This window comes from Corvus brachyrhynchos, unplaced genomic scaffold, assembly GCF_000691975.1.
Source record: "Corvus brachyrhynchos isolate BGI_N302 unplaced genomic scaffold, ASM69197v1 scaffold219, whole genome shotgun sequence".
NCBI lineage: Eukaryota > Metazoa > Chordata > Aves > Passeriformes > Corvidae > Corvus > Corvus brachyrhynchos.
The window spans coordinates 590,671-615,088 of NW_008240034.1; the positions used below are offsets into that span (position 1 = coordinate 590,671).

General features: G+C 41.7%; 1 protein-coding gene across 15 annotated transcripts in view; it reads right to left on the bottom strand.

The window, feature by feature from the left end:
- The window catches only part of MYO9B (myosin IXB), a 52,326-nt gene that overhangs the window by 3,803 nt on the left and 24,105 nt on the right, over positions 1-24,418 (bottom strand). For 5 of the 15 annotated variants that reach the window (XR_001865144.1, XR_001865145.1, XM_017743850.1 and 2 more), the window contains exons 4-37: positions 21,661-21,755; positions 20,338-20,400; positions 20,114-20,213; positions 19,871-19,971; positions 19,530-19,659; positions 18,971-19,060; positions 18,612-18,728; positions 18,200-18,334; positions 16,250-16,371; positions 15,537-15,678; positions 15,086-15,302; positions 14,426-14,501; positions 13,911-14,000; positions 12,769-12,879; positions 11,678-11,717; positions 11,101-11,223; positions 10,592-10,672; positions 10,286-10,396; positions 9,652-9,774; positions 9,014-9,163; positions 8,736-8,902; positions 7,236-8,183; positions 6,635-6,701; positions 6,163-6,293; positions 5,377-5,534; positions 5,080-5,270; positions 4,516-4,614; positions 3,833-4,009; positions 3,310-3,351; positions 2,663-2,774; positions 2,440-2,510; positions 1,783-1,975; positions 1,347-1,475; positions 659-764 (exon numbers count right to left, since the gene is read on the bottom strand). Coding sequence is in view for 13 of the 15 variants with exons in the window: in XM_017743850.1 (XP_017599339.1) it covers positions 659-764; positions 1,347-1,475; positions 1,783-1,975; positions 2,440-2,510; positions 2,663-2,774; positions 3,310-3,351; positions 3,833-4,009; positions 4,516-4,614; positions 5,080-5,270; positions 5,377-5,534; positions 6,163-6,293; positions 6,635-6,701; positions 7,236-8,183; positions 8,736-8,902; positions 9,014-9,163; positions 9,652-9,774; positions 10,286-10,396; positions 10,592-10,672; positions 11,101-11,223; positions 11,678-11,717; positions 12,769-12,879; positions 13,911-14,000; positions 14,426-14,501; positions 15,086-15,302; positions 15,537-15,678; positions 16,250-16,371; positions 18,200-18,334; positions 18,612-18,728; positions 18,971-19,060; positions 19,530-19,659; positions 19,871-19,971; positions 20,114-20,213; positions 20,338-20,400; positions 21,661-21,755 (4,808 nt within the window). In the remaining 2 variants the exon portion in view is untranslated. Of the gene's footprint in view, positions 1-658; positions 765-1,346; positions 1,476-1,782; positions 1,976-2,439; positions 2,511-2,662; positions 2,775-3,309; positions 3,352-3,832; positions 4,010-4,515; positions 4,615-5,079; positions 5,271-5,376; positions 5,535-6,162; positions 6,294-6,634; positions 6,702-7,235; positions 8,184-8,735; positions 8,903-9,013; positions 9,164-9,651; positions 9,775-10,285; positions 10,397-10,591; positions 10,673-11,100; positions 11,224-11,677; positions 11,718-12,768; positions 12,880-13,499; positions 13,503-13,910; positions 14,001-14,425; positions 14,502-15,085; positions 15,303-15,536; positions 15,679-16,249; positions 16,372-18,199; positions 18,335-18,611; positions 18,729-18,970; positions 19,061-19,529; positions 19,660-19,870; positions 19,972-20,113; positions 20,214-20,337; positions 20,401-21,660; positions 21,756-24,418 lie in introns of all 15 variants that reach the window. The other 10 variants (XM_017743855.1, XM_017743852.1, XM_017743860.1 and 7 more) reach the window with 7 other exon arrangements.

A 24,418-nucleotide genomic window follows, 5' to 3' on the forward strand; every position in this document is an offset into this window, starting at 1 on the left:
AAGAGATTTTAAGCAGACCTTGCTAGAAAACAAACACCGTGATCACACCTTGCCAGAGTTCCCAAATAACAAGTAAGGAGGCCTCTTGGACACTCAGTAAGTACAGCAGTCCAAAGAAACTTCAGAATTATTTCATACCTACTAAGTAGACAACACTTCATGTATCAAAGGATCAGGGAGTCACCCAGGTTAAGCTAATCTGGTAGCTTCTCAAAAGTATGTCTGGTGATTCAGCGTCTTCTCTTCAAAAATCCCTTTTGCCCCTGTTCAGAGAGCTGCTTGGAAAATCCTCAGGTTCCTTGGGTAAGAGCAGCCCCTTTACCAGCACCATTTATTCCTGCACCTGGACTTGCATATGTTCATCTTCAGTTCTCTACAAGCCCCTCTGTCTAAATCCTGGTGCTCAGATGATTCACCAAGGATTTGAGATCTACCTTGTCTTCAAAGTTGTTCTTACCTAGTTTGATCCAAATACACCAGGTGGTAGAAGTAACCACACACCTGTTTGTGAGCACAACTACCAGCTTCAATTATTTCACTTCTAAACCAGCAGCACAATCCCCTATACTGACACTGAAGGTGTTTAACGCTTTAGGAAGCTTCCAAGAAGCATTCAGAATCACAGTTTCTCTACAAATGAAGAAATTAAACTCATTACTTGACAAGATGGAAGATGAGTCGTTCCAAGGTATTATGATTTGCTTGTGGGAGCTGTTCCAGGACACTGTAAATGGCACAGAGTTGCTCCTGTTTCTCTGGCAGTTCTGTGCAAAGGGAGAAAACACAAGATTGTAATTGCTGTGCAAGGCTAGTGGAAAGCTAAAAATACCTAAATTCTGGTAAGCCTTACTATCATTTCATTTACCAAGTGTTACAACTGAATGTTAAAGTACCCCTCATGGCACTGCAATTATCCTGCATTTTCAGATGCTGTTGCTGTTAGCAATCATCAGGTGACATACTAAGACCTCCAGCAGTATCTAGGTGCCTTAATCCCACTGAAGTTAAAACAATCTAGGGATTTAAAGTATCTGTATATCCAGATCTGGTTCAGAATAACAAGAAGAAAAACCCTGCCTGAAAGGAAACTTAGTCACATGCTTATTCAGTTTTTAGAAAGAGCAGCTGTAAGTGACACATTAAAAGTAAAAAAAGAATCTTGAAGCAAGATCAAGTAAGCTAGAGGAGAAATTCCCTGAGAAGTGTTTTATGTAAAATGTCCAAAATCATTGCTGTAAGTGCACTGGAAGGAGCTGTTTAGTCAGCATGAGCACCCTAATAATTTCTTTTCCCAAGGACACAATGAGTTAAAGAAGAAATGTTTGAAGAATGGTTTTAAAACCTACCTACAGCTCTGAGAAAATCATTGTACTGTGCTGAAGTCATCAGTGGGTCTGGCAATTCCCTCAGCCACTGCTTAAGGATCCCTGTGATGGTGTGAATAGGGTAATTCTCCAGTTTCACCGAGTTTGGGTCTGTAAAGAAATGTTTTATTTAGAGCAGTTGAATTCTTTGATGCACACAATGAGACCCCATAGAAATAAGGTTAGAAACATTCAAATCTCCTGTTCACTGAATCCAAATGGCAATTCAGAAAGGGAAAAAAGGCAAAAGATAGTAATTTTAAGGTACTAAACAGCTTTTGTCAGCCAACAAAAATAATATAGCCTGCACAGTCAGCAAAAAGCTGGTTTTTAAACACTAAGAAGTGACAGAGTTACAGATAGAAGAGAATGGCAGGGAAAACTGGTATCATGCAAAGAGTGGACAACACTGCCTGACCTTCTTGCAGCAACTGTTTCAGCTCCTTCATCCGATTTGCTGATCCTGATTTCCTGTAGATGCCTTCTGTGTAGAGCCCGTGCATCTCCACGTACTCCAGCAACTTCTCCATGACCACGGGGACCGAGTTCCTCTCGCTGGTCAGGGCGCTCACACACACCCCGAAGTGCCGGGGCTCTGCGTCCTGCTCGCTCTGGAGGTGATACAGGTGTGACCTCACTGTGAATTCCTGTTCCCAAGCTAGAGGATGCCACGGCTTCCTGCTACAATTACCTTATGCTTCCAGAGACTACAGCTGAGTGTTTTATTCTGGCTTGCTACACGCCTTTGATCATAAAGCAGATTTCCTGAGCTGCAGCAATAAAGAGCCTTTATGGTTCACACTGCAGGATTTCTTTATCAGTTTGTCCAACACTGCACACACACTCTGAGAGAAGGGTTCCTAAATTAGCTCAAGCATCACCTCTTAGGAGAATGCTCTGTTTCTGCAATTGCAGGGCCCCTCTCTGATTACATACAGACAGAGGAGGGAACTGATTAAGCAATTTTTGTTCAGTGCCTGGAGATTCACTGTTCATTTACTGAGAAATAAAGGCAGCATTTTGTGTGCACCACTTATGGTACCACAGAACACCATCCCACATCCATGGGCCTTACCTTTTTCCCACAGGAGGTACAGCTGCTCTGGATTTTGGACATGCACTTCTTGTGACAAGTCAGCTTGCAAACTAGAGAAAGGAGCAATTGTTACAGGCATCCAAATCACACTGAAACACTTTGTATCTTGAATTACCCACTTTCTATACGGCCTGTCCACCAAGGCCCACCTGTGGCAGCCAGGGCTACAAGCACTCTGCACATCTGAGGTCTGTTCACTCACCACTGCACAGACAGGCCTTCTCCATGGGCCAGATGTAGGAGGAGCAGTGCTCACACGACTGCCGGATGCTCACTTGGTAGCTCGTGAACACGTGGCCGTTGTGCTCTTCAATCTGGTGAGAGACAGCAAGGAACCAGTGAAGTTGTTTTGCCTTTAAAAAATTATAATTGTTTTTAAAAAAAACATCTACCCCATCTCAGATTTGCCACTTTTATTTTACAATTACAGCTGAAAGATTTTCACTCTGAAACCGAATTTCACCCTACCTTAAGGCAGCTGGGTTTGCTGGAACATTTCATAATTGACTTGCTGCCTTAAAGTTCATCAGTACAATACAAGAGCTATAGTTTTGTTATTAATATTTAGTAGTTGTTTTTTTTTAAACAGTCCATGCTTGACAAAGCCTTTAGACTCTAAAAGACCTTCTGGACAAACAAGAAAATGCTTGAGTACCACCTATCACTGCATGAGCAATTTCTCTGGTTTGTAAAAACCAGTTTTATATTGTCACATCTTCATAAAAGAGGTAAGTGAATGAGCATGCAAAACAAACCAGAACGTAAGTACAAAATCAAGCTCTTCAAAGGGTGTTTGTGTTCTGTGAGTGCACCTGAGGATTTGGATTATTGCAAAAAGAAAGCACTTACTGCACGATCTTGTTTTCTTTTCTTCTTCTGGGCTTTGGTTTGCTGCAATGGAAAACAAAACTCGCCTTAGTCTTTGAAATTCAGACATTCCAGTCCTTTTTTTTTTTCCCTATTGAGTTTCCTTGACTTTACTTCACCTCCAGACATTCAAGACACTATCCTGCAGCTTCAGCTTGATTTGAGGGTTGTCTGAGCTCACACTATCAACTTCCTAAAAACCAACTGAGCTCACTGCCTGATGACAAAGCAACTCCAAGACTCAAAACTCCAGAGAACTCCTATGTTTTTACCAAAGAAAATGCACACTTTCTGATTCTGAAAATATTAAGTTAAAAAATTAACAATTCCAAAAAGGTGTATCAGCAAACAGAATTTGTTACACACATGATGTGTGTATGGCAAGTGTTTCCCAAATAATGAAGAATGCCATGGAAAAGGTTTCTGAGGTAACACAGGTCCCTTATGTTAAGGGAACAACAATGTTTCATCATCCCATAAACCAGTAACAGAATAACTTCTGTACCTTGGGCTGCTCAGGTTCCTCTTTCTTTGTATATCCTCTGATGAATTCATCCAGAAGGGATAGAAAGAGATTCAAAACCAGCTTGACTTCTTTCTCTTCCCTTTTTTTGGCCAGGTTTGTAACTAGGAGCTGGTAATTTTCCACCAGATCTTTGTAGCCAACATGGATTTGTCCATTCTAAAGAAGGAAAAATACTTGTCAAAAAATTTGTTTTTGATACTGTTGAGACAGTTTCATATTTTCACATCTTTAAGTTCAGAGGTGAAAAAGCACAGCCATGATCAAAGTCAAAGATAACAGCCCATGACAGAAACAAGTGAACACACTTCCCTCCTGCACTGTCCAACAGCACTTGGCTGAGACAAGGCAGTGTCAGAAGAATATTGAAAAAGCTGTTGGCTCCTCTCTTTGGTGTTTAAACACAGCAGCATTAAGAGGCTGAAGACAGCAAAATCCATCCATTTCTAAAAATAAATTTACGGCTGAGTGAATGAGAAAAGGAAAACAAAGCAGGCTGCTTGAGATTAGAGCAGAACTGTAAAATGAGTCTAACATTCAGCTCTGAATTCTATGCTGAGAATTGCTGAACTGCCTTGTGGAAGAGCTGCAGGCCAAGCCTTTAACCTGCACACTCAGTTCATTTATTGCCTGCCAACTTTCCTTTATTGAGACTTACTACTTACAGGAGCAGAGTACATGGTCTTGATGTTTCCTCTGAACTTCTCTGTGGCTTCAAAAAACAAACATTCAACACCAGACTTCTGGGAGCGTAAGTCATTGATCTAGAAAAAAATACATCTGCATCAGATTTTGTTAAAAAAAGCACATCTGAACAGAGTTAAGCTTCAGTGGCTGGGCTTGGTCATTTGCGACCATTCCAATTATTTAAAACAACACTTTTTTAATGCACTGTGCTGATGATACAAAATAGGAGAGTCGCATAGTTTGGCTTTAGAGAACTCTGTCTTTACTTACAACTCTTGCTTTTTTTAATACAACTTTTGCTGCCCACTCATTTGTAAACAAAGAACTAACATGAATGCTGTGAGTATTTAATGCAATATAATGCATTCAGAGACTTGAAGAATAGGAAGGGCCCTTACACAGACCTAACTCAGTCAAACCATCCAATCAATTCCCCTTTGCTTACGTTATAACACAAACTTGCACCTAGAACAGTAGGCTTTAAAACTCCACACAAAGAGAGAACAAAGACTTGAATTTTATCATGGCTGAGAGCCTTTCACCTTGTTTAGGAGGAACTCATCCAGGTGTTTCAGCTCATTGGCATTTGCAATCTCCCGGACCATGGACGCGCGCCAGTTCTGGGACACGCTCGAGATCTTGCTGATCTTTATGGTTCTGTTCTTCTTTGCTTTGCTGCTCTCCTTCCCGTGGCGCTCCCCGGCCTGGGGCCGGCCCGGCTGCCCCGAAGAACCTGGCAAAGAAATGGATTTGTACTTTCAAGCAGGGTGAGGGAATTCCGCAGTATTTGTTTTCACAGAAAAGATGCACCGTGCTGAGGGTTAAATCACCAAACTCACCTTCAGAAACTTTCTGGGTTCCTCCTGTGTCTGTAAAGAGGACACAAGACACGAGAGAGAGGCCATCTCCTTCCTCAATCACATCAGAACTCTCCTTTGCAATTTTCTTGTCTGGCTTTTTCCCCAAAAGTCTACGCAAAGGGCTTTTGAAAGCAGACCTGAATGCAAAAGCAGATACAAGTCTGTCCCATTAGTAATGGAAGCTGGCTCTGCTACAAGAACAGGCTCTTAACAATAATCCACAACAGGATTCACAACTATGGGGAATATTTATGGCCCAGCCTGCAGAAAAACTGAGCAGCAGAAAAAAAGGAAAGACAACGTGAAAGCACATCTGGACTTCCTGGTATTTACAAGATCAGAGCACTACCTTCAGCAGACACAGAGACAACACCTCACATATCCAAAACATCGGCTCTGGCTCAGGAAGTCCCTGGACTGCAGAATGCCAGAGGCTGCAGCAGACCAGGGAAGCAGCATTACATGCTTGCTGGGTTCTTCAGCTTTTCTCTTGGTGTTGTATTACACTACAGGAACCTTTGATCCGAGCTGTAAGTTGGTTCTTATTTTAAAAAGAACCAGTTCAAAGAAAGTGTTATGCAAGAAGCAGAGAATCTGTTCCTCAGCAGGGTCAGATATCATGCTCAGAGCAACATGAAGCAGTGACACAGCCACTCACGTAGCCTCTCCACAATCACAGTCTCAAGGTGCCCAATCCAAATATCAAAGGAAAATCTTTTTTTTTCATTTTCTCAAAGACAGGCCAGTCACACACACAACCCATACCTGGCATCCACTTGCTGACTCGCTGGCTGCACAGGAATGGCCATGTCTGAGGTAGGGAAGTGGTCACTGGGCTTCTTCTGCACAGGGTATTTCTTGTTGCCTTTTTCTTCTTCAATTGGATCTGGTGATTGCTACAGGAGAGAGGAGGAGTCAAAAACTGCATTTTGAGTGACATAGATCCTTTAATGGCTTTAAAAAACAGAATGGTGAAGTTTGCTCTATCAAGACAAAACACTTTACTCAATAGATATTAGTTTATTAATGCAAGAGCCAAGTATATTTAATGCTTTGATCAAGGATCCATTTACTAAAAATTAAGTTTTCAAAATACTGCATAATATTTGCTGGTGATTGTTTTTCAAGGATATCAAGCCAAAAAAAAAATTAACCTGAAGGAACACAGAAATACACTACAGCCAATTATTCACAAATCTTTAATATTTATAAACAATATGCACAATAGCATCAGTACCTGGTTCATGGCAATAGTCTGGGCCAGTGTTGAGAGGTCACTTAATGAAGCTGAACTCCCCTTCTTCCTGTAGTAAGATGGGTATATTTTAATACATAAGTATATTTTAATAACATCTGTGGACTCTTCACATTTTTTAAATAACCCACATATCAATACTACATCTGAGACAGAACCCTGATCAGCTCTTGCAATACACTTTTAAATGCAAAATGTACTGGAGAAGTAAAAAAGCATGGGAATGTCAGATTTCCTGTCATATGAGAGGGATGATGCTTGCAAACTGCAGGTCACAAAAACCTTGTTTCCAATGGCTAAAAGACACATGAAAATAAACTCCAGACACTACTTCAGCTAAAGCCCTGACTTTCCATTTAATTCAGCCAGGCAGGCTTTGCATCTCTTGTGAGCTTCTGCAAACATTCTGCCCATACAGATTCACTGCAGGACTGGGAGCCAAGGAAAAGCTGGAGTTGTTCACAGCTCCATTTGCTCCCATAACATGGCCCAAATGTACAGGCTCTCAGGAGTTCTCTGTTTTAGATATTACAGATATTTGTTTTCTGTAAAATAAATCAAAAAAAAAGGAAGCTGCCCTTACTCTAGCTGATCCTGAGGAGACTTATCCACACGTATCCTTCCATCCAAAGACTGACTCAGCACATCATTCTGGCCAGCATCAGATTGTCTCTTTCCTTTCCACTTCTCTCTCTTGTACTTTAGCTTCTCTGGGTCATCCACATATCTCTGGATTGCAGAAGAAGTGGGGCTGTCCAGGTCTTTGGTTGCCTTCTGCCACCTGCTTTTATCTGCCCAGCAGTCAGCAGGACTCTGAAAGCTGCCAGTAGCAGACAGTGTGCTACGAACACTCAGTGCAAGATCTGTGGGCCTTTCAGGGCAGTTAAAGCTTTGGCTGCCTTTTATTTGGTTATTTTGATTTCTTTGTGTTTTCATTCTATCAGCTGCCGTGCCCTCTGTTTCTGATCCAGGTGGTTGCTCAGGAACAGAACCACTTCCTTTTACCTCACTTGATGGTGGAATGTCTGAAAGAGTTTTTTCTTCACTTGGACTTTTCTCTCCCTCGCTGCTTCCCTGAAGGACATTATCTTCTTGTGTTGTGGATTTCTCTGGCACTGGAGCAGCTTCCAGGGCCTCTTCAGAAACAGTTTGCTCCTCGTGGCACAATGAAGATGGTCCTTCAAAGGACAGGAGCACATGTTTGTTCTGCAAGTCATTGTGTTCCAGCCCCCTCTGCCGACGGGATTCCCGCTTCTCCCGGCTGTTGGTTACTTTCTCTGAGCCCTCCACTGTGCTCTTCTGGGGTAATGTGGCTTTCTCAGATGAGTTCAGGTTTTCAGCTTGCTCATTTTGAGCTTGATCTTCATCCTCAATAGCTTGATCCGGCTCTGACTCATGTTTCACAGGCAGCTCATCTGCTGCTGGCTCGCTCTGTTCATCCTTGCTCGTATCATCCTCTTTCTCTTTATCTTCCTGCATTTCTCGCTGCAAAGATTCAGCTGTCTGCCTTTCCAGAACCATTTTCTGGTATCTGTTATGCATTTTTAAGATGAAAACACTTTAAGATGAAACCCTTAATGCCCAGAGGTCAAAAAAAACCCCCAGCTGCTTAAATGCAGCCCAAATAGCAATAAGACCCAAAGTACACCTACAGTCCCAGTGGAGTCTGCTTGTCAGGACTGGCAGCATCAGTGCAACTCAGCTGAATAAAGCTCAAGTCCTGAGCACTTACCCACTGTCCACACTCCACTGACCACTTGATACTGACTGAAATATCACATGGCAATAACTAGCTTTAAGTTCATACAATCCCAGAATGGTTTGGGTTGGGAGGGACCTTAAAGATCGTCTCATTCCCATCCCCTTGCCACAGACAGGGACAGCTTCCACTATCCCAGGGTGTTCCAAGCCCCATCCAACCTGGCCTTGGGCACTTCTAGGGATCCAGGGGCAGCCACAGCTTCCTTGGGCAACAATTTATTAAGTTGTTTATTAAGTCAACCCATCACACAAACTGAGCTTGGCAGGTGAAGCCAGGTGATTCAATGGATGTTTTCATGTCACACTGCTCCTTCCCCTTTACCTCTTACGCTGCAGGTGCCCCCTGACCAGGGCCTGCAGGAGACAAACTCTCCTCCTGTGCTGCAGGAAGCGTTTCCGCTGCCGGTGCCGCCTCCAGGCCGCCTGGATCTCGATGGCAGCGTTGTTCCTCTGCAGAGCCATCCTGACACTGCGGGAGCGCCAGCATGCCTGGCAAGGGAGGTTTCTGAAGTAAGGGAGGGCTGCTTCAAGGTGGGGAGTGTTACATGACAGAGTTTGTTTGTTTGTTAGGAAAATAAGGTTGGCAAGTCCCAGAGATACCTGTAAAACAACAGCTGCCTGCCGCATCCTGAGAAAGCGTCTCCTTTCCAAAACCATCCTGAGCCAGCTCTGAAGGAGGATGATTTTCCTGATCACTTCTTTGTGTAGTGTATCCTGTAGTATCTGCCGTTCAGCCTCCTTCATAAAAACCTGTTCAGTTAAAGAAAAGTTCATCAAGAAGCAGTTAACAGGAGCCTGTCAGCCCTCACTGGAGATATAAGATGATAATGGTTAAGATAATGGTTTGGTATCACTGCACCAAAACTTACTGGCTGACAGCTTGCCCAAAAAATTGAAGTCCTTTTAAATTTCAGAGTTTGGATTCTAAAACTTACATCTATCCTTACAGCCTTCAAATCACAGAACCCTTCTAAAATGAAAACATTGACCTGTTTGACAATGCCAAGAGCAACGATTTCCCAGACAGTATCTATATAACATGGACTTGTACTGTAGTCAAGAAACCAGGCTGGCATCAAAACCAAGGAGTCAAGTATAACCTCTGTCACCACTTGCAAGAGTTAAAATAGCCAATTTAGGTACAAAATGCAGAGAAGAGTAACACCTGTAAATGAACTGCACTGAATTTTGCAGTGTACATCAGTGTTTCTTATTGCCTTACAGAAAGTTTCACAGACCTTGGTCTTCCCTATTTGATAGTAGTTTTCATTCAGTTTTAGTTTATTCAAATAAGCACAAATGTCTTCCTTGGAGGCTTTGGCATTTTTGGGGAGTAACACCTGAAACTGGTCAATGAATTCCTGTAAAAAGCAGAGACAGCAAGAGACCAAAGTTAGAAGGCAACTCCCAAGTTTAGTGTTTTAGCTATAAAATAGAAATCTATTTAAGACACTTATGCTACAGGGAACTGAAAGTACTTATCTCTCACTCCAAACTGAGCTATTTTTCCATGTAAAATGCAGGCTTCAGTCAGCCTCGTGTTAATGGGAAAGATCACCTGTGCGTGATCTCTAAACCTACACAGAGTGTTTTACAGAAAACTAATTCCCACATGGAGACAGCATTGTGCAGCACTGACTGACTGCACTCAGAATGTTTTCCTTCATGCAACCAGGAAGAATTTACTGGCAGATGACTCACACAACAGTTTAACTACAACTTTTTACCATGCAGGCTCTCTCAAAACTGCAGTGCATTTTCACAGCTCATCCCAAGTGGTCATGAGCTTCACATGAAGAGACACACAAGACGTGTTTTCCGCAGAGAGCAGATATTCCTGAAAGCACAATCCTCTTGCAGTTCCCACCATACCTGGAATGTGTATTTGGCACTGTAGCCAGACCTCCTGATCCGCACAGTTTCCAGCATGCCCGTGTACCGTAACTGCTGCAGCACCAAGCTCTCATCAAAGAGCATCTCTTTCTGTAAAAGACAGCAGAAAACAGCCAGTGAGAGCCTGAGGAGCCCAACTGCTGTCATAGGGACAGCACACTTTCCTTCCACACCTTGGTTAACTTTCACCTGCACACAGAGTGACAGTGAACAAGTTGAAATAAAGAGATTACAAGGCTCAAGCCCTGGGTCTCAGCAGCCAGCTCTGCTCTGAGGCAGCCTTACCTTCTCTGCATTGGAGCGGATGCAGCGGATGAAGAATGGCTCAGCTCTGCCCAGTGTCTCCAGCAACTTGTTAAGTGAAGTCTGAAATGAAACATTCAGAAAGGTTTTTCTTCAGGTATCAGCATTTTGGTGGTGCTTGACAGCAGGACAGCTTCTGCCTTAAGAATCAGATTGTTTCAGGTCTGATGGCTATACAAAATCCAAGCAGATTCTCCCATATTGCACACACATCCCTGTATTTGGTATGTGCTGTTAGCTCTTCTCAAAAGAATTCAAAGCAGGGTTTGCATATGCTCTAGCAGAAGCACTAGATCTGCATACTAGGATGATCAGTACAGAGAACTGACACATTTCATGGCATAAATGAAAATCTCAAAATGTACTCTGACTTTAATCAAGTAATAAACTCCGCTTCAAACAAATCCCAAGAATAAAACCCACTTGGTTTTCCAAGCCAGACCAGCCTACATCAGCCCAGGAGGGCCTGTTCCCTGAGGTGTGTCCCCTACCTGGAACTGGGCACTTATGCTGGGGGGTTTCTTCTTCTTGTGCAAGTGCAAAAGGGACTTCGTAGTCCGATCGTGCAGCGTCATGCTCATTATGAGCTTCAGAGATTTGGAATCCAGCAAGTTCTACAAGGAAGTTTTCATAATCAACAAAGTGCAAGTCTCTCAACTAAAAGGGAAATATTTATCTGAAATGACTCAGAATGAAACCAGCTACCCAGAGTTCCACATTCAATGGCATGTTACATTTCATGATTATTTCTATTTAGGGCCAAAGCACTTCTTAGGAGTGAAATTGTTCCACTGCCCTAACCCAAGAGTGTAAGGTGAACAAGGGGAATCACACAATCATTGCATTTGCCTTCCCTGACTTGGAAGTGACATCATACATTTACGGCACCTCCGGTCTAATTAAACAATTCTTATTAAAGTGAACATTTACGTATTTTTGAGCTTGTCAGGATAAATAAAACAACTTTCCTACACTATAAAACAGTTCTGAAGTGAGCTGTGTCAATCAAAATGAAATTCACAGTGCAACAAAGCCCAAACCCAAGAGAAATCTAAATTTTCTGATTACCTTGGGAATGATCTGCTTTTGCTTGACACCTCTACTTTTCCTGTTAAAATATTAAAGATCATTTAGGAAAAAAAAGTACATGTGATTTTTGATTATTTCAGCAAGCCATAAGTTGGTGCAATTTATGAGGCAAGACGAAGGACAGAAGAAAATGAGCACAACAGCACCAGGGTGTGTTCATGCACATCTCTTACAAATGGTCAATGCAAGAAATGCAAACTGCTCTGCAACAAGAACAATTTTTTTTTTCTTAAATAAACTCTGAAGGTATTGGAAGCTTTCAAAAGTGAAACATTTTCTCTGAAGTTAAAGCTATTCAAAATTGCACCATTGTACAGACTACTGTAGTGTGAGTTATTCTCTTTAGCAACTGTATGGTCATTAAATTCATTATAACATGAAGGCACTATGAAATAAAGATACTTGATTCACGAGTTACAGCTGCTTGCATCAGAACCCTGTGAAAGCACCCAACTGCTCCCAGGAGGACAATGCACATCCCAGCACCAGGAATTCTGGAATGTCTGAGCAGGACACACACCTCAGGCACAGCTCTCATCCACACACAGAAGGGGAAGAAGTGGGAACTCTCAGAAACAAGGCTGCAGTTCACATCCTCCCGGTTCTAAGCATGTTAACTCTGTGATACAGGGCAGGTTCCTGCTCTGTGCCACCCAGCTTACATTAACTTATTATACAACAGAGCACAGATCCATTTCCTTACACATGCACAGAACTGCACACGTAGAGACCTTAAACCCAGAAATATATCCAGCATCAGCACCCTGAATGTCAGGAAACATTTGTTACACCTTGTGAGAGATCTCACTGTTGAATATTTTGCAACAACAAAATCATACTACATACTTGGGGTTTTAAGCAAGTTTACATGAGAAGTAGGTTTAACTTTCAGCTAATACAATGAAGCAACAAGGTGTTCTCCGTAGCCTATTTGCAGAAGGGTTGTTTTATTTTTAATTGTCTTGTTTAGTGTTTTTCAAAAGACAAACTTGGGACAAGCATCATTTTTAGGGACTGGAGTAACTGCTTGGTTCTTGTTGCACTTTCAAAGCAATACTCAGAGCACTCACAGGAGGTGGGAGCGGTGTTGAAGCTGACTGAGGGACCGAAGCAGCTCACAGGGATCATCACCCTGCCAGGGCAGTCCTTTAATACTGGCGATGATTTGTTCATGCATGTCTCTAAAATGATCCACAGCAAAACAAAGGTGGCAAACAGAGATACACAGCCATGAGAGAGGGGGAAAAAAGGAGTTAAAACCCCAAAAGGTTCCATCACCAAGTGTGCTCCAAACTGTTGCAGGTCAATCCCAGACTACTTTTTCCTAAACATGAATGATTTTGATGACAAGTCAGCACTTTCTACTCCATCAGTGCTCTAAAATTTAATTGCCAGGGTCTTACACTCAACCTACTCTCTACCTTTTAATGTAAGTTCTTGAGCCGCTAATTCAAAAAATTGAGAGAAATTTAGCAAAACGTACTTAATGGGCAGTGAACCCTTCTGGTTATGCCAAGGAACCTTTTCAGATAGATACAAGCTTCTTTATAACCAAGAGTAAACATTTTTAGATAGAGATTTGACTACTAAAATGAGGGTACTTAGACTTACATCAGAAAAGTAAGTTATAAACAAGATGTTAGAGGGATACTTGAAGAAAATTTGGGTTTCATTTCCATTTCAAACTTATTCACGTTTAGCTTTTCAAAGTAAGCCTGGGATGGTCCTTAATTCGTGGCAGGTGCCATTCTTCAAGCATGCACCGTGCTTGTGAAGTGCTGTGTCCTGGCACAGAACTTACCTTCTTTACTCTCCAGAGAGGCACAAACCAAAAATAACAGAAGTGTAAGAATCACTTCTGACTCTTAGATGCTCTCCCCATTCTGAGCTGCTCACAGAGGCAGCAACATTATTACACAGGGTTGTTGCTTCCCTGGGTACCTCTGAACTTTTTTGAATATCAAGATTTAAGATATCCCAAGGAAACAGATCTGTTAAGCTGTGACCAATCCTTTCACCCAAATTGGATATTTAGTTCTTTGTTGCCCCAAGTGGCAGAGGCTGTCCAGGATGCAGTAATTAGGAAGCAGCATGAAGTCACTACTTTAGGTGCCCCACAGCTTCACTGCCACCCAGAGCACGCTCAGAACTAGTCGGTGTGTCCTGGAAATGTGCCTCCCTGGCCTGGGAGTTCAGGCCTTTTGCTACTTACTTCTTGTTCTCACAAAAAGAAATGATGTCTTGAAAAGCATTTATATCGAAATCCTCAGAACAATCAAATGAGAAATCGAGCACTGAGCGGCTGCAAAAGGAACACGTACAAAGCCTAAATATCCACGGAAAGGCAAATCTCCCTATACAGTTCCGTAGGACTGGCCCTGCCTCCTACTCATCATAAAGCTGAAAAACCAGCCTCTGCCCCCTGCAGTGACCCAGACTGGCTGCAGAGGAGCACACAATGCTAAAAGCTGCACACACCAACTACACAAAACTCAAAAACCCAGAGGTAAATGGAACTGAGGCTGTCCCCAACATGTGGTGGCATTGGGTCTTACATAAAATAAGCTAGAGTGTTGTTTTGATAGCATTAAAAAGGCCAAAGAAAACAAGACAGGAGAAATAAAACTGGCTTTCCTTGTGGAAAGATCTAGTTGAGATTTGATATATGAAAGTCCAACTCAGCAATTCAGCTCTTTTCCCCATAGGGGTTAAGGATGCATTTCTCACCGATAAACTTTTTCTACCGGCGTATTTGATCTCTGGAGTTCTCCAAGGGGAACTCTGGGTCCTTGACGTACCACTCCTGTTAGGAAATAACCAAAAAATTGCATTTTGACAAAGATATGAGCAGGCAAAAAAACCCCCCAAAACCACCAACTTTAGCAAGCAAAATATCTATCCAAGGGTCTGGAGTTCTTATCCAGTACTTTATCAAGCTACAGCATTTTGCTTGCTCAAACTAGAAAGGAAGTTGCAGCTGCTCAAATTTAGTAGTTAATCCTGAATACTTATTTGATACTTCACAGAGGTCTAAGAAGATCAAAATTAGTGATAAGATGGGAATGAACACCAGAACTATCACCCCCAACTTTTACAAATAGGCCTTCAAATCTGTCCCATCCTGCTGGGAGTGCTGCACTGACTGGAGGAGGAAAGCTGAATGACCTCAGGCAAAAACAGTGACAATCTCTCCTCCATTTGTGAATGTTAAACCACTTTCACCACTCAGTTTACCCTTAGTACCAAAGCTGGTGTCTCGCTGATGAGGTTTTGCCACAAACTTGTTCTGCCAGCAGAGCAATTGTAGAGCATTGAGCATTTTCAGAGCAGTTTTCCCAGCCCTACCTGCAGCTCCCCCTGCCCTACCTGCAATTTTCCAAGCCATACCTGCAGTTCCCCATGCCCTACCTGCCGTTTTCTGGGCCCTCTCCCGCCCAGCCTGGGCGAACACGGCCATGGCGCGGATGGCCGCGCGCAGCACGGCCCAGCGGAACACGGCCACCGGGTCCATCCCGATCAGCTCCCGCACAAAGGCGCTGTCGCTGCTGCGCAGCAGAGCCACGATGTCAGGCCTCATGTAATCCATGTTTTTCTCCCTGAAATCCTGCACAAAACAGGCACACTGAGCTGCAAGCTGTCAGGAAAGCTCCCTGTGTTCTCTTCATTCGGAATAAATGTGTTACCCTCCAGCCAACACCACCACCCAAAAAACAAACCCAAAGTACCTCTGAGAACCCTTTTGATCCAGCCCATTCCCAGAAAATTTTCTACACCCTGACAAAAAGCTCCCAGAAAGGCAAGGATATTCTTTTTTGTGGCCATCAAACCTATCACCTACTTTGATCTGGTACTTCACTTTGCCAGCAAAGTGGCGAATAATAAAAGCAGGCTCCATCACTGGGGTTCCAACAAAAAACTTGTTCTCCTCATGCTGCTGTTTGAATTTTGCCAGTAGAGTTTGGTTGGTGGCATGTGGAAAACTGGGAAGGCAAGACAAAAGTGGTCAGCTGTTTCTCAAATACAAATATGCTTATTAGGGTGACAGAATAAACACTTATTGATCCTTGTGGAAAGTATTAATTGTCCAAGATCTCTATACCTGCTTTGAATTTTAGAGATGGGCTCAATTTCTGGATCCAAACCAAGCAGCTCCACACACAGCAGAATATTGTGAGGTTTCAAGTGTACGTCAGTGTTTCCTCCCACTTCACCAGCCAACTTTAGCTAGCAGCACATTAACTATTTATCACATTTGCTACTTAGTGCTCCAAAGACTTACAGACATGCATTTTACTTTAATTGGAGTTCCATGGTAAGCCACAAACATGGAAGTTTCTAAATTTGCTTAAGCCAAAGTTCACTTTTAGCATCAATTTATATCACCACCATACTGGAATCATTAGAAGCAAACTACAGGGTAAATCATAGTCATAAATAACCCTTTGCTTCCCACAACATTCCACTCCTTTTTCAAGCGCTGTATTTCTGTTCCCTTTCACAGTCCTTCCCTCCCCCCTGCCACACGTATTTTTGCAGATGTTTGTTGCTTACTTGCTTTCTTCATCCAGAAGATAGAAGAGGCCAGTGGGCTTCTTGCTGATTAAGTGAATGCAGGCCACATTATCAGTATAGTCAATATTGTGCCAAGTGATCCCTTCACTCTTATATTCCTCCTGTGTAGCTCAAGAAAATTCCCTTATCAATACAGTGCTCTGGCCTTTGATGTCCTGTGGTCTAAGTGCTTAAAACACAGCCTTGAACAGCTACAGCAAGTGGAGTTTGTTAGTTCAGGCAGCAGAGACAAAAATAAGGAGAATTTATAAATAGGAACAGAAGAACAAGCATAGAGGCACAGATCAAAGGTCCACTCAGCAGGGCTTGTTTGGGGTAAAACTATTTCAAACTCAAAGCTGTGAAAGGAACATTCTGCTGTGCTCTGCCTTCCCAGCAATCAGCAGCCTACGACCCTGGAGTTGGACATTACATCTACAGCACTCCAGTAAAACTGGGCAGACATAGAGGAGTTCAAGTCTATTTTTCTTTTCCATGATTTTTGTATTATGGGAAATGAGAAATAGTTAAATATCAAGTTCCAGAATTTTATTGCACTGTCAGAAGAAATAACAGAAGTTTCATAACAGGCAGTTAAGGCCTATACAACAGCAGCAGCAGAACTTCCCGAAGGAAGCAATGGATATTGCTTAGGCTCAGAAAATTTGGAGCTCCCTGACAAGAGAACATGAAGCTCTTCTGCTGAAGTGACAATCCCTCAAATGATCGACAGGACAAGCTTCCCACTAAGATACAGAAGCAAAATACCAGATTTTCTTAATGCTGTAAATACCCACAGGAAACAAGATAATGATAAGGTATTAAAGTAAAAAAAAGAATCACACAGAAAATTAAATAAGTTTTATGTTCAACAAAGGACAAAGAGCACCTCTCATGTTCTAGATGATGATGATAAATGCATTATTTTTAAGTAGGTGGAATTCAGTCTGCCCAACACAGACTGCTCAGTGCACACCGTGTTACAGAACTGAAATGCCATTTTCCACAGACAAAAAAGCCTTTCTTTAAAAAGATATAGAGATCCCCCTGAGGGCCCTCAGGCTGCAAGAGGTACAGGAAATGGGTCATTCAAGGATTAATCTTATTTGGAAAAATGGCATTAGAAAAAAAAAAAGAAGACAATGTAACTATTTACTCTGACCAGCCTGGATAGCCAATTCTGTCCTGAGTTACAAAACAGGGACCTCAACATTATGTTTACACACAAAGTTTGGATGTTTAGTAATTTTATTTTCTTAAAATGCTTGCCTGAAGTTGTTGACAAAGTACCACATACTACAGAATGACTCCTTTCAGCAGTGACCTGAGAACCACACTTTTGCACAAAGCAGAAAAAACCCAAGTCTAGAGCAAACCCCACTCCAAAGCCCAGTCCAGAAACAGGATCTGTTGGCTCCTGCAGCACTCAAAGTGCTCTGTCAGATGATACCATCTGCAAACAAGTTAATCAACACATGCCAGTAATACCAGGATTTCAGAACTACTGCCAGTACCAAAACACAGTTGCATCCCCTAAATGCTGTTGGGTGGGAGAAGCAGCAAAGACTGGTTATTAAATACTTACAGACTGATAGAAATAAGAGAAACTGTTTCCCAACCATTAAAACAAAACCACCTGAATCCAACCCCGCACCTACAGACTTCCAATATCAAAGTTCACAGTTTTAGCTGACTTCTGTCTGGGATCACCTGAATGTGGTATGAGTTTTTGCAGTCAAGCAGCAACTTAGTGCCAGTCCTCTGAAGAAAGACCCCACTACCATTAGTACAATGATAAGCAATAGTGAGAGAAGAAATTTAAAAAGTAAAGACTTTTCAGAAATATTCAAGCAATTATGCCATGGGGTTTTGCAGACTAGAGGCTAAGTTTGCATAATACATAAACACTTGATAAAAACAGGTTTCACTTCAGTGACTCTCATTTCTTACCTGCTCCAATTTGAAAATGTGCTGATTGAAATAATACTGAAGTTGCTCATTTGCATAATTTATACAGAACTGCTCAAAACTGTTGGTTTCGAAATCTTCAAATCCAAAAATATCAAGTACACCAATGGACAGACACTAAAAGAAGATGTGGAAATCTAGTTACCAATCTGTCATACAGTGCCTTAAGCCCCAACAGATAAACAGTCCAGAAAGCACTGCAGTCTGTGCTGAAAAGTTTTAAAATATTTAATAGTTCTATCTACTGTGAAAATAGAGATGATTAAATACTACCAGGAAATTTAGCATGGGCTTGAGAAGTACCAAAATTTATCCCAGGTATCAAAACACATCATCTATAGCTTTAACTATACATATAGCTGCCTGCAAAGACTTGGTTTTGTGAGAGACTTACTGTAACAGATTCCTCCATGTCCTTCTTGTTAAGGAGTGCATGATTGATTCGCAGAACAATCCAATCAAACAGAGCACTGTACAAGGACTTTGCCATGGAATCACGAGCTGTTATTGCCTGCAGATCAAACAATCTTCAGAACTTTACTTAAAAAAATAACCATTTCCGTTTCAAACCAGTGTCACTCACAGGTTACAACCCCAGCAGAGACAAACCAAACCACAATTTGCCTTTAATTCAAACTTGTAACTTTCCAACCATTCCTCACAAAATGTGAAAGTGTACCATAATAGCTTTTTTAATCCAAAAAAGCAAGTCTCAGTTATTTAAAGTCACTCTACAAGTGCTCTTTTACTCACCTCATTGAGACTATATGGCAATATAAGCTTATCATTAGCAGTCACAGTTTTTCTTTTTGTTAGCACTTCTACCAGGATTTCTCGTTTAACCTTCAAAATGAGAGAGAACAAGAGTTGCTGTCACCATCAAGCTTCTCAATGAGTTATTTGACTGCAGCAGTGGACATACAACTTCCTCAGAGAAGCCCAAGCTCTTTGACAACAGCCACATCTATCATCCATCAGTAGCTTTACAAGTCCTACAACTTGTTTAAATTATTCTGTTTACATTCATTCAGATGTTTCCCTGTGGTGGGAAAGAACACACCTACACTGAATCTATTCTTGCTCTGCTCTGGGATTGGTGAGTCAATAAATTCTATTTCCATGCTAAAGGTTATTTTCCATCTCTAATCCAAATAATTTCACCGATTTCATGTTCCCCCTCCCATAAGAAAAATATTGTGGAAGTATCACAAAGGAGATTCAGATACAGAAACTGGGATATCCAAGTGAAATGCTGAGGTAGAACATGACAAACAGGTGTATCAAACATTAATGCTAAAGTGAAATACTCTACTTTCAACAGCTGCGAAAGAATGTCCAACACTTCAGGAGGTCCCACGTCCAACCCTTCATCCCGACCTGTGGCTTTCTTCTTGTACATGACGTTGCCCAAATAAAGAATAGCTGAAAGTATTGAAAAAATCCTAAGGAAGAAAAATTGAATTATGTAAGAATTTTTCTTAAGAAAGTTCATTATAACAGGCTAGCAGACCTAATTCTACTTCAAGAATTAGTCCGTAAGTGCAAAACACTCAACTCTCCTCGTTCCCTACAGAACTACGTGCGATCCCAACTGCTCACTGCAGCCCATGAACAATAACTGCCAGTAAGAAAAGCTAACAGAATTCCACTTACTGTTTCTTTGTTGCTGAAAGGAAGCCAACCATCTCCATGGCTTGTTTTAACCTCTCAAATTCATGTCGGAGGTCTTCCCCGTCTTCAATTTTCAAGTTATGCTGTGAAGAGAAATCCAAAATTAAAGGCAAAGAGCAAAACCCCAACATCACAAAAAGCCGAATATAATCTATTCTGCTTCCTTTCATCTTTGACACAACACACAGACAACCCTTATCAGTGCATTGGTAAATCACACATTACCTGGTTGAGGTAGAAATAATCTTCAGGTTGCTTGAGGTGAAATTCTTTACGCTCTTCTTCATTGACTCCAAGTAGCAAATAATAAAAGACATGGTAGTTCCTGCAAAGTCAATACATTTCTCTCATGAAAATATAGTGGGTTTTCTTTTACTCTATCTAATTCAGGTGCTCTTAAACTCTTCCATTGATTTTAACTCTCTTGGAAAACTGTATTCCTCTCTTACCTTTCATCTTTTTCTTGAGAAACCAGACGAGATTTTTCAAGCAGGTATTTTTCAACCACAGCCCTAAGGAGCCACAGAAAATAAAACAAGCATGAGGGCACAGAGAAAAGACCTCATAAAACATCAGACAGCAACTGGCAGGAGAGTTCAAATAATGAGATCTGCACTAAAATGTGCAAGAGAAGATCTTAGGCCACTACCTTAAATCTAAATCAAGAACATCAGTAGGCCCTGTATTATGATTGGAACAAAGAAATACCCAAGGAACACCTCTTTGCTGTGCTTGGGTTTAGTGGAGATAACTTAAAACAGACAGACCAAGCAAGGAAAGTGTTGATGAAAACTGCCAACAGAAACAAAACCACAGAGCGGTAACAATGTGTTATCCTGTGAGATTAACACTTATCTGACACGGCATGCCAAGGCAAGACCCCAAAAATACACCAGGGAGCTGTCTGAGTGTCATCCCAACACATTTGCTGGACTTTTATGTCAGAGTAGACGTCAGCCTGGAATGGAAGCCAGCCAGCCAGAAAACCCCCTAGAGGGTGAGAAAGTAACCTCCTAAATGATAATTCCAAGTCCTTGACAAGGGGTACAATGATTGAGGACAAAGTTTGAGCATCTTTTTCTCACGCTGAAGACAAAACAAGTGTATTCAAATTGTACCCATCTCCTGAGCTAGTGTGACTGGGTCTGAAAGTATGTCAAATTCCTACAGAATAACACTCAAAGCACATGTGGCACAGAGTTCCCAGTCACTCACGTTATTGCAAATGAGAAGAAAAGCCAAAGAAAAGAAACACTGGAGCATAAAGGTCAGGGATTGCTCATGACGCTCCACAGTCCATCAGAACCAGCAAATGTAGGCATTAAATATCTCATGTTTTAAGACCTTCAGATAGAAGCACACACATTTGATAATAGCTTTCTTTATTTCTCTTACAGATGTTTAAACTGTTTCTTTAAAATGGCTTCCTCAAATCTATTTCACTTCTCTCCACTCCTCTTAAAAATTCAGATCTTCTGTTTTCAAATGCAAAATGGAGAGGGCAGAGGGTGTTATGCACAAGCCTTCATTTAGCCTGAAGGCAAAGATGCAGCAGCAGATTCTTAACCTGAGCCAGCTGTACAGCGAAGTCAGAGTATTACGCATCACCTGACAGCTCCACAAAGCTCAGTTATAGAATTTTGAACTCCACAGCACCAAGCTATTCTCACATGAGCAGAGCTTCAACAAGGCAGCATTTTATGTACAACAGAGGCTTCCCAGTTCCGAAAAGCACAGAGATCACCCCCAGAACCAGCTCACTCTGTACTTACCCCCGGACAATACCATTCTCTAAATAGTTGACTTGAATGAACTTCCCAAAACGACTGGAGTTATTGTTATGTGCTGTTTTTGCATTTCCAAATGCCTGCAATAAAGCAAAATGAGTTAATTTTCAATCAAACTAAATACGTCAACACACAGCTTTCCAAGCTCTTCTGTTCATTGTTCAGATTCCTGTTAGCTTCCAGAAAAAACTCGGAATACTGTGGGAATTGCAGCACACAAACACCAAAAAGGCAGCCTAGGAAGCCCCCATGTTCCTCACAGAACTATATATGTTTATTATTTGATCCATGCAGTGATATTTGAGGGACTGAGGGAAGGGAATAATACTTCTAGATATTTTAGGAGTACAGGACAGGTAGCCACAGCTGGAGAGTGCAAATCAGCTTCAATCAATAACAGTTAGGACCTTAGAGAAGACATTGAGCAGGATGAAGACAGCACAACCACCATGAAATTACCTCTCCCATACAAAAGTCACAAACCAATTCATATTCCCCAATGTACTGCTACCACTGAAAAAAATTCACATTAAACACAACTTTTCTTCAAGTGAGACAGAACATTAATATCTCATTTATACAGTTAGCCCAGGAATTTTCAAAGTTGTGTATTCAGAAAACAGGAAAAACACAAACAGAAAAACTTTGGTTTACAGAACAACTTGTTGGGCAGCTACTCTGCTACACAACACTGAAGAGTGAAGTTTTATGATGAGGTGTTAGGAAAGAAAAAATACATATGGCACAAACCCTAACTGTACATCTCTAATTCTTCTATCAGATCATGAGTCCTCTGACAGCGCTAATACACACATAACACAAAATCCTCTGCATGAGCCACACTTAAGAACTACAAAGAAAACTTATTACATGTAGAAGTCCAGTAGAATCAGTTATTGGGAATGTCTTCAACTTTATCAACACTTAACTGTGTGTTCCAAGGGCAAGGAAAACTTGTCACCCTTCTACCACACAGCACCTAAAGAAGGAAACCTCTGCACAATGCAGTTATTTGCAGAAATACCCTGCTCGGGGTAGACTATCCCAGCATCTCCTCCCCCAGATATTTCCTCTTAAAGCTCCAAGCAATGAAGTCCTCCATTAGGAAATCCGCCTCCCTAATACAGAACCCTTGTGAAATGATTGCACAGAGCTGTGTAATCTCTTCCTCCACACGCACGCACGCGCGCTCCCACATCCGGAGCACGACGGATGTGTGAATGCACTGCACACAGCACAGAACTGTTTATACATCCAGCCATGGTGTACACATCCAGTTAGGGGGTACTTCCATGGAAAACATTTTCATGACAGTCATTATCTGTATGTTGAAAATCCTCCCTTCTCTTCTGGTTTTGAGGGTTTTTTTCAAAGTACCTTAAGGGTGTCAGCAGTGCTGCAGTGGAACTTTTGGACCACTAACTCCAAACCAGGTTCTCCAAGCTCTCCCACAAGCACATTTCCACCACTAGTTGCATTCAGAGAATCTGAAAAGCTTCCTATAAACTGGGAGAATGTCTGTAATTCTTCAGGCAACTGTTATTCCTGACCTAAAGGAATAATAAGCTCAGTGAGCTCCTCCTGTGCAGAGTGACTCTGCTGCAACTCCAGAAAAATCAACAGGCTTCAGCAGGGAGAGGATTTGTATCCAGAAGTGGTCACAGATGGCTGAGGCTGAACTCCAGCTTTGGATTTTCTGAGACCACGCTATACAATGCCAACAGCAGCCCCACTCTGATTTTTCAAAGCAAGCACTGACCAGCCATCAATATCTCTTTGCACCACTTATCCACCAATGTATCACCCAGATTTCTTTTTGTAGAGCCCATTTTGCGTGAGTATGCGTAATAATAGATGCAAAAAATCCAGGTCAGCTCCTTGCAGTTACCAAACCAGAAGTGAAAGTCCTGTGACATCAGCACAGTGAATTGTCAGTCAATCAAAGCCCCGTTCCTCTCCAGGACAGTGGCTCAGCTCCTGATCTCTGCAAAACACCATCCAACTTCCCATTCTGGGCTTTGGGAAATCTGCTGCAGTGAGCTTTGCCAGGCTGCAGACTAACGGACTTGCAAGATGATCCCAGAAAAAGTTTCTGTGAAGTTTTCTAACTTAAGCCATCAGTGAACAATCAGTTCACCAGTTTTCCCCAAGAAGCCAAACCACAGTACAGCTACATTTGCAACATTATTTCTTATTAATAAATATTTTTGGCATTATAGAGTTAAGAAATCCCATCACTTGGGCTTCCTGAAAAACTTTTCTTAGTGATTACTCATGTAAGCAATGAATACAGTTTAAAACTAAAGGCTCTTATGATCTCATGTGTCTGGTATTTAGTCAAAGCATACAGCAAATTCTTAAAAGCTGATCTAATATTAACAGTTTTTAGGAAAGTTTTCATGTACTGGTTTCCTCAGAAGAGCCTTTAACATCTACAACTTTTTAAAGAACATTCCAAGTCAGTTAACATTTTGGGTGGAGATTTTTTTTTTTTGTAATATTTAAGTTAATTACTGTTACCATGTTCTTCAAAATACTTTGGCGAGTACAAAATAAAGTCAGAAGATCTGAAGGGACAAGAAAATTTCAACTAAAGAAAACTAACCCTTTATATAAGCAAACCCATTCACTGTTTTCCCTTGTGAGTCCATGAGAAGACAAATAGAACCAAAAAACTAAAACTAAATCACTCCAATGCACAACACCAGCTGTATAAAACAGGGTGAGTCAAAAATAGCAGACC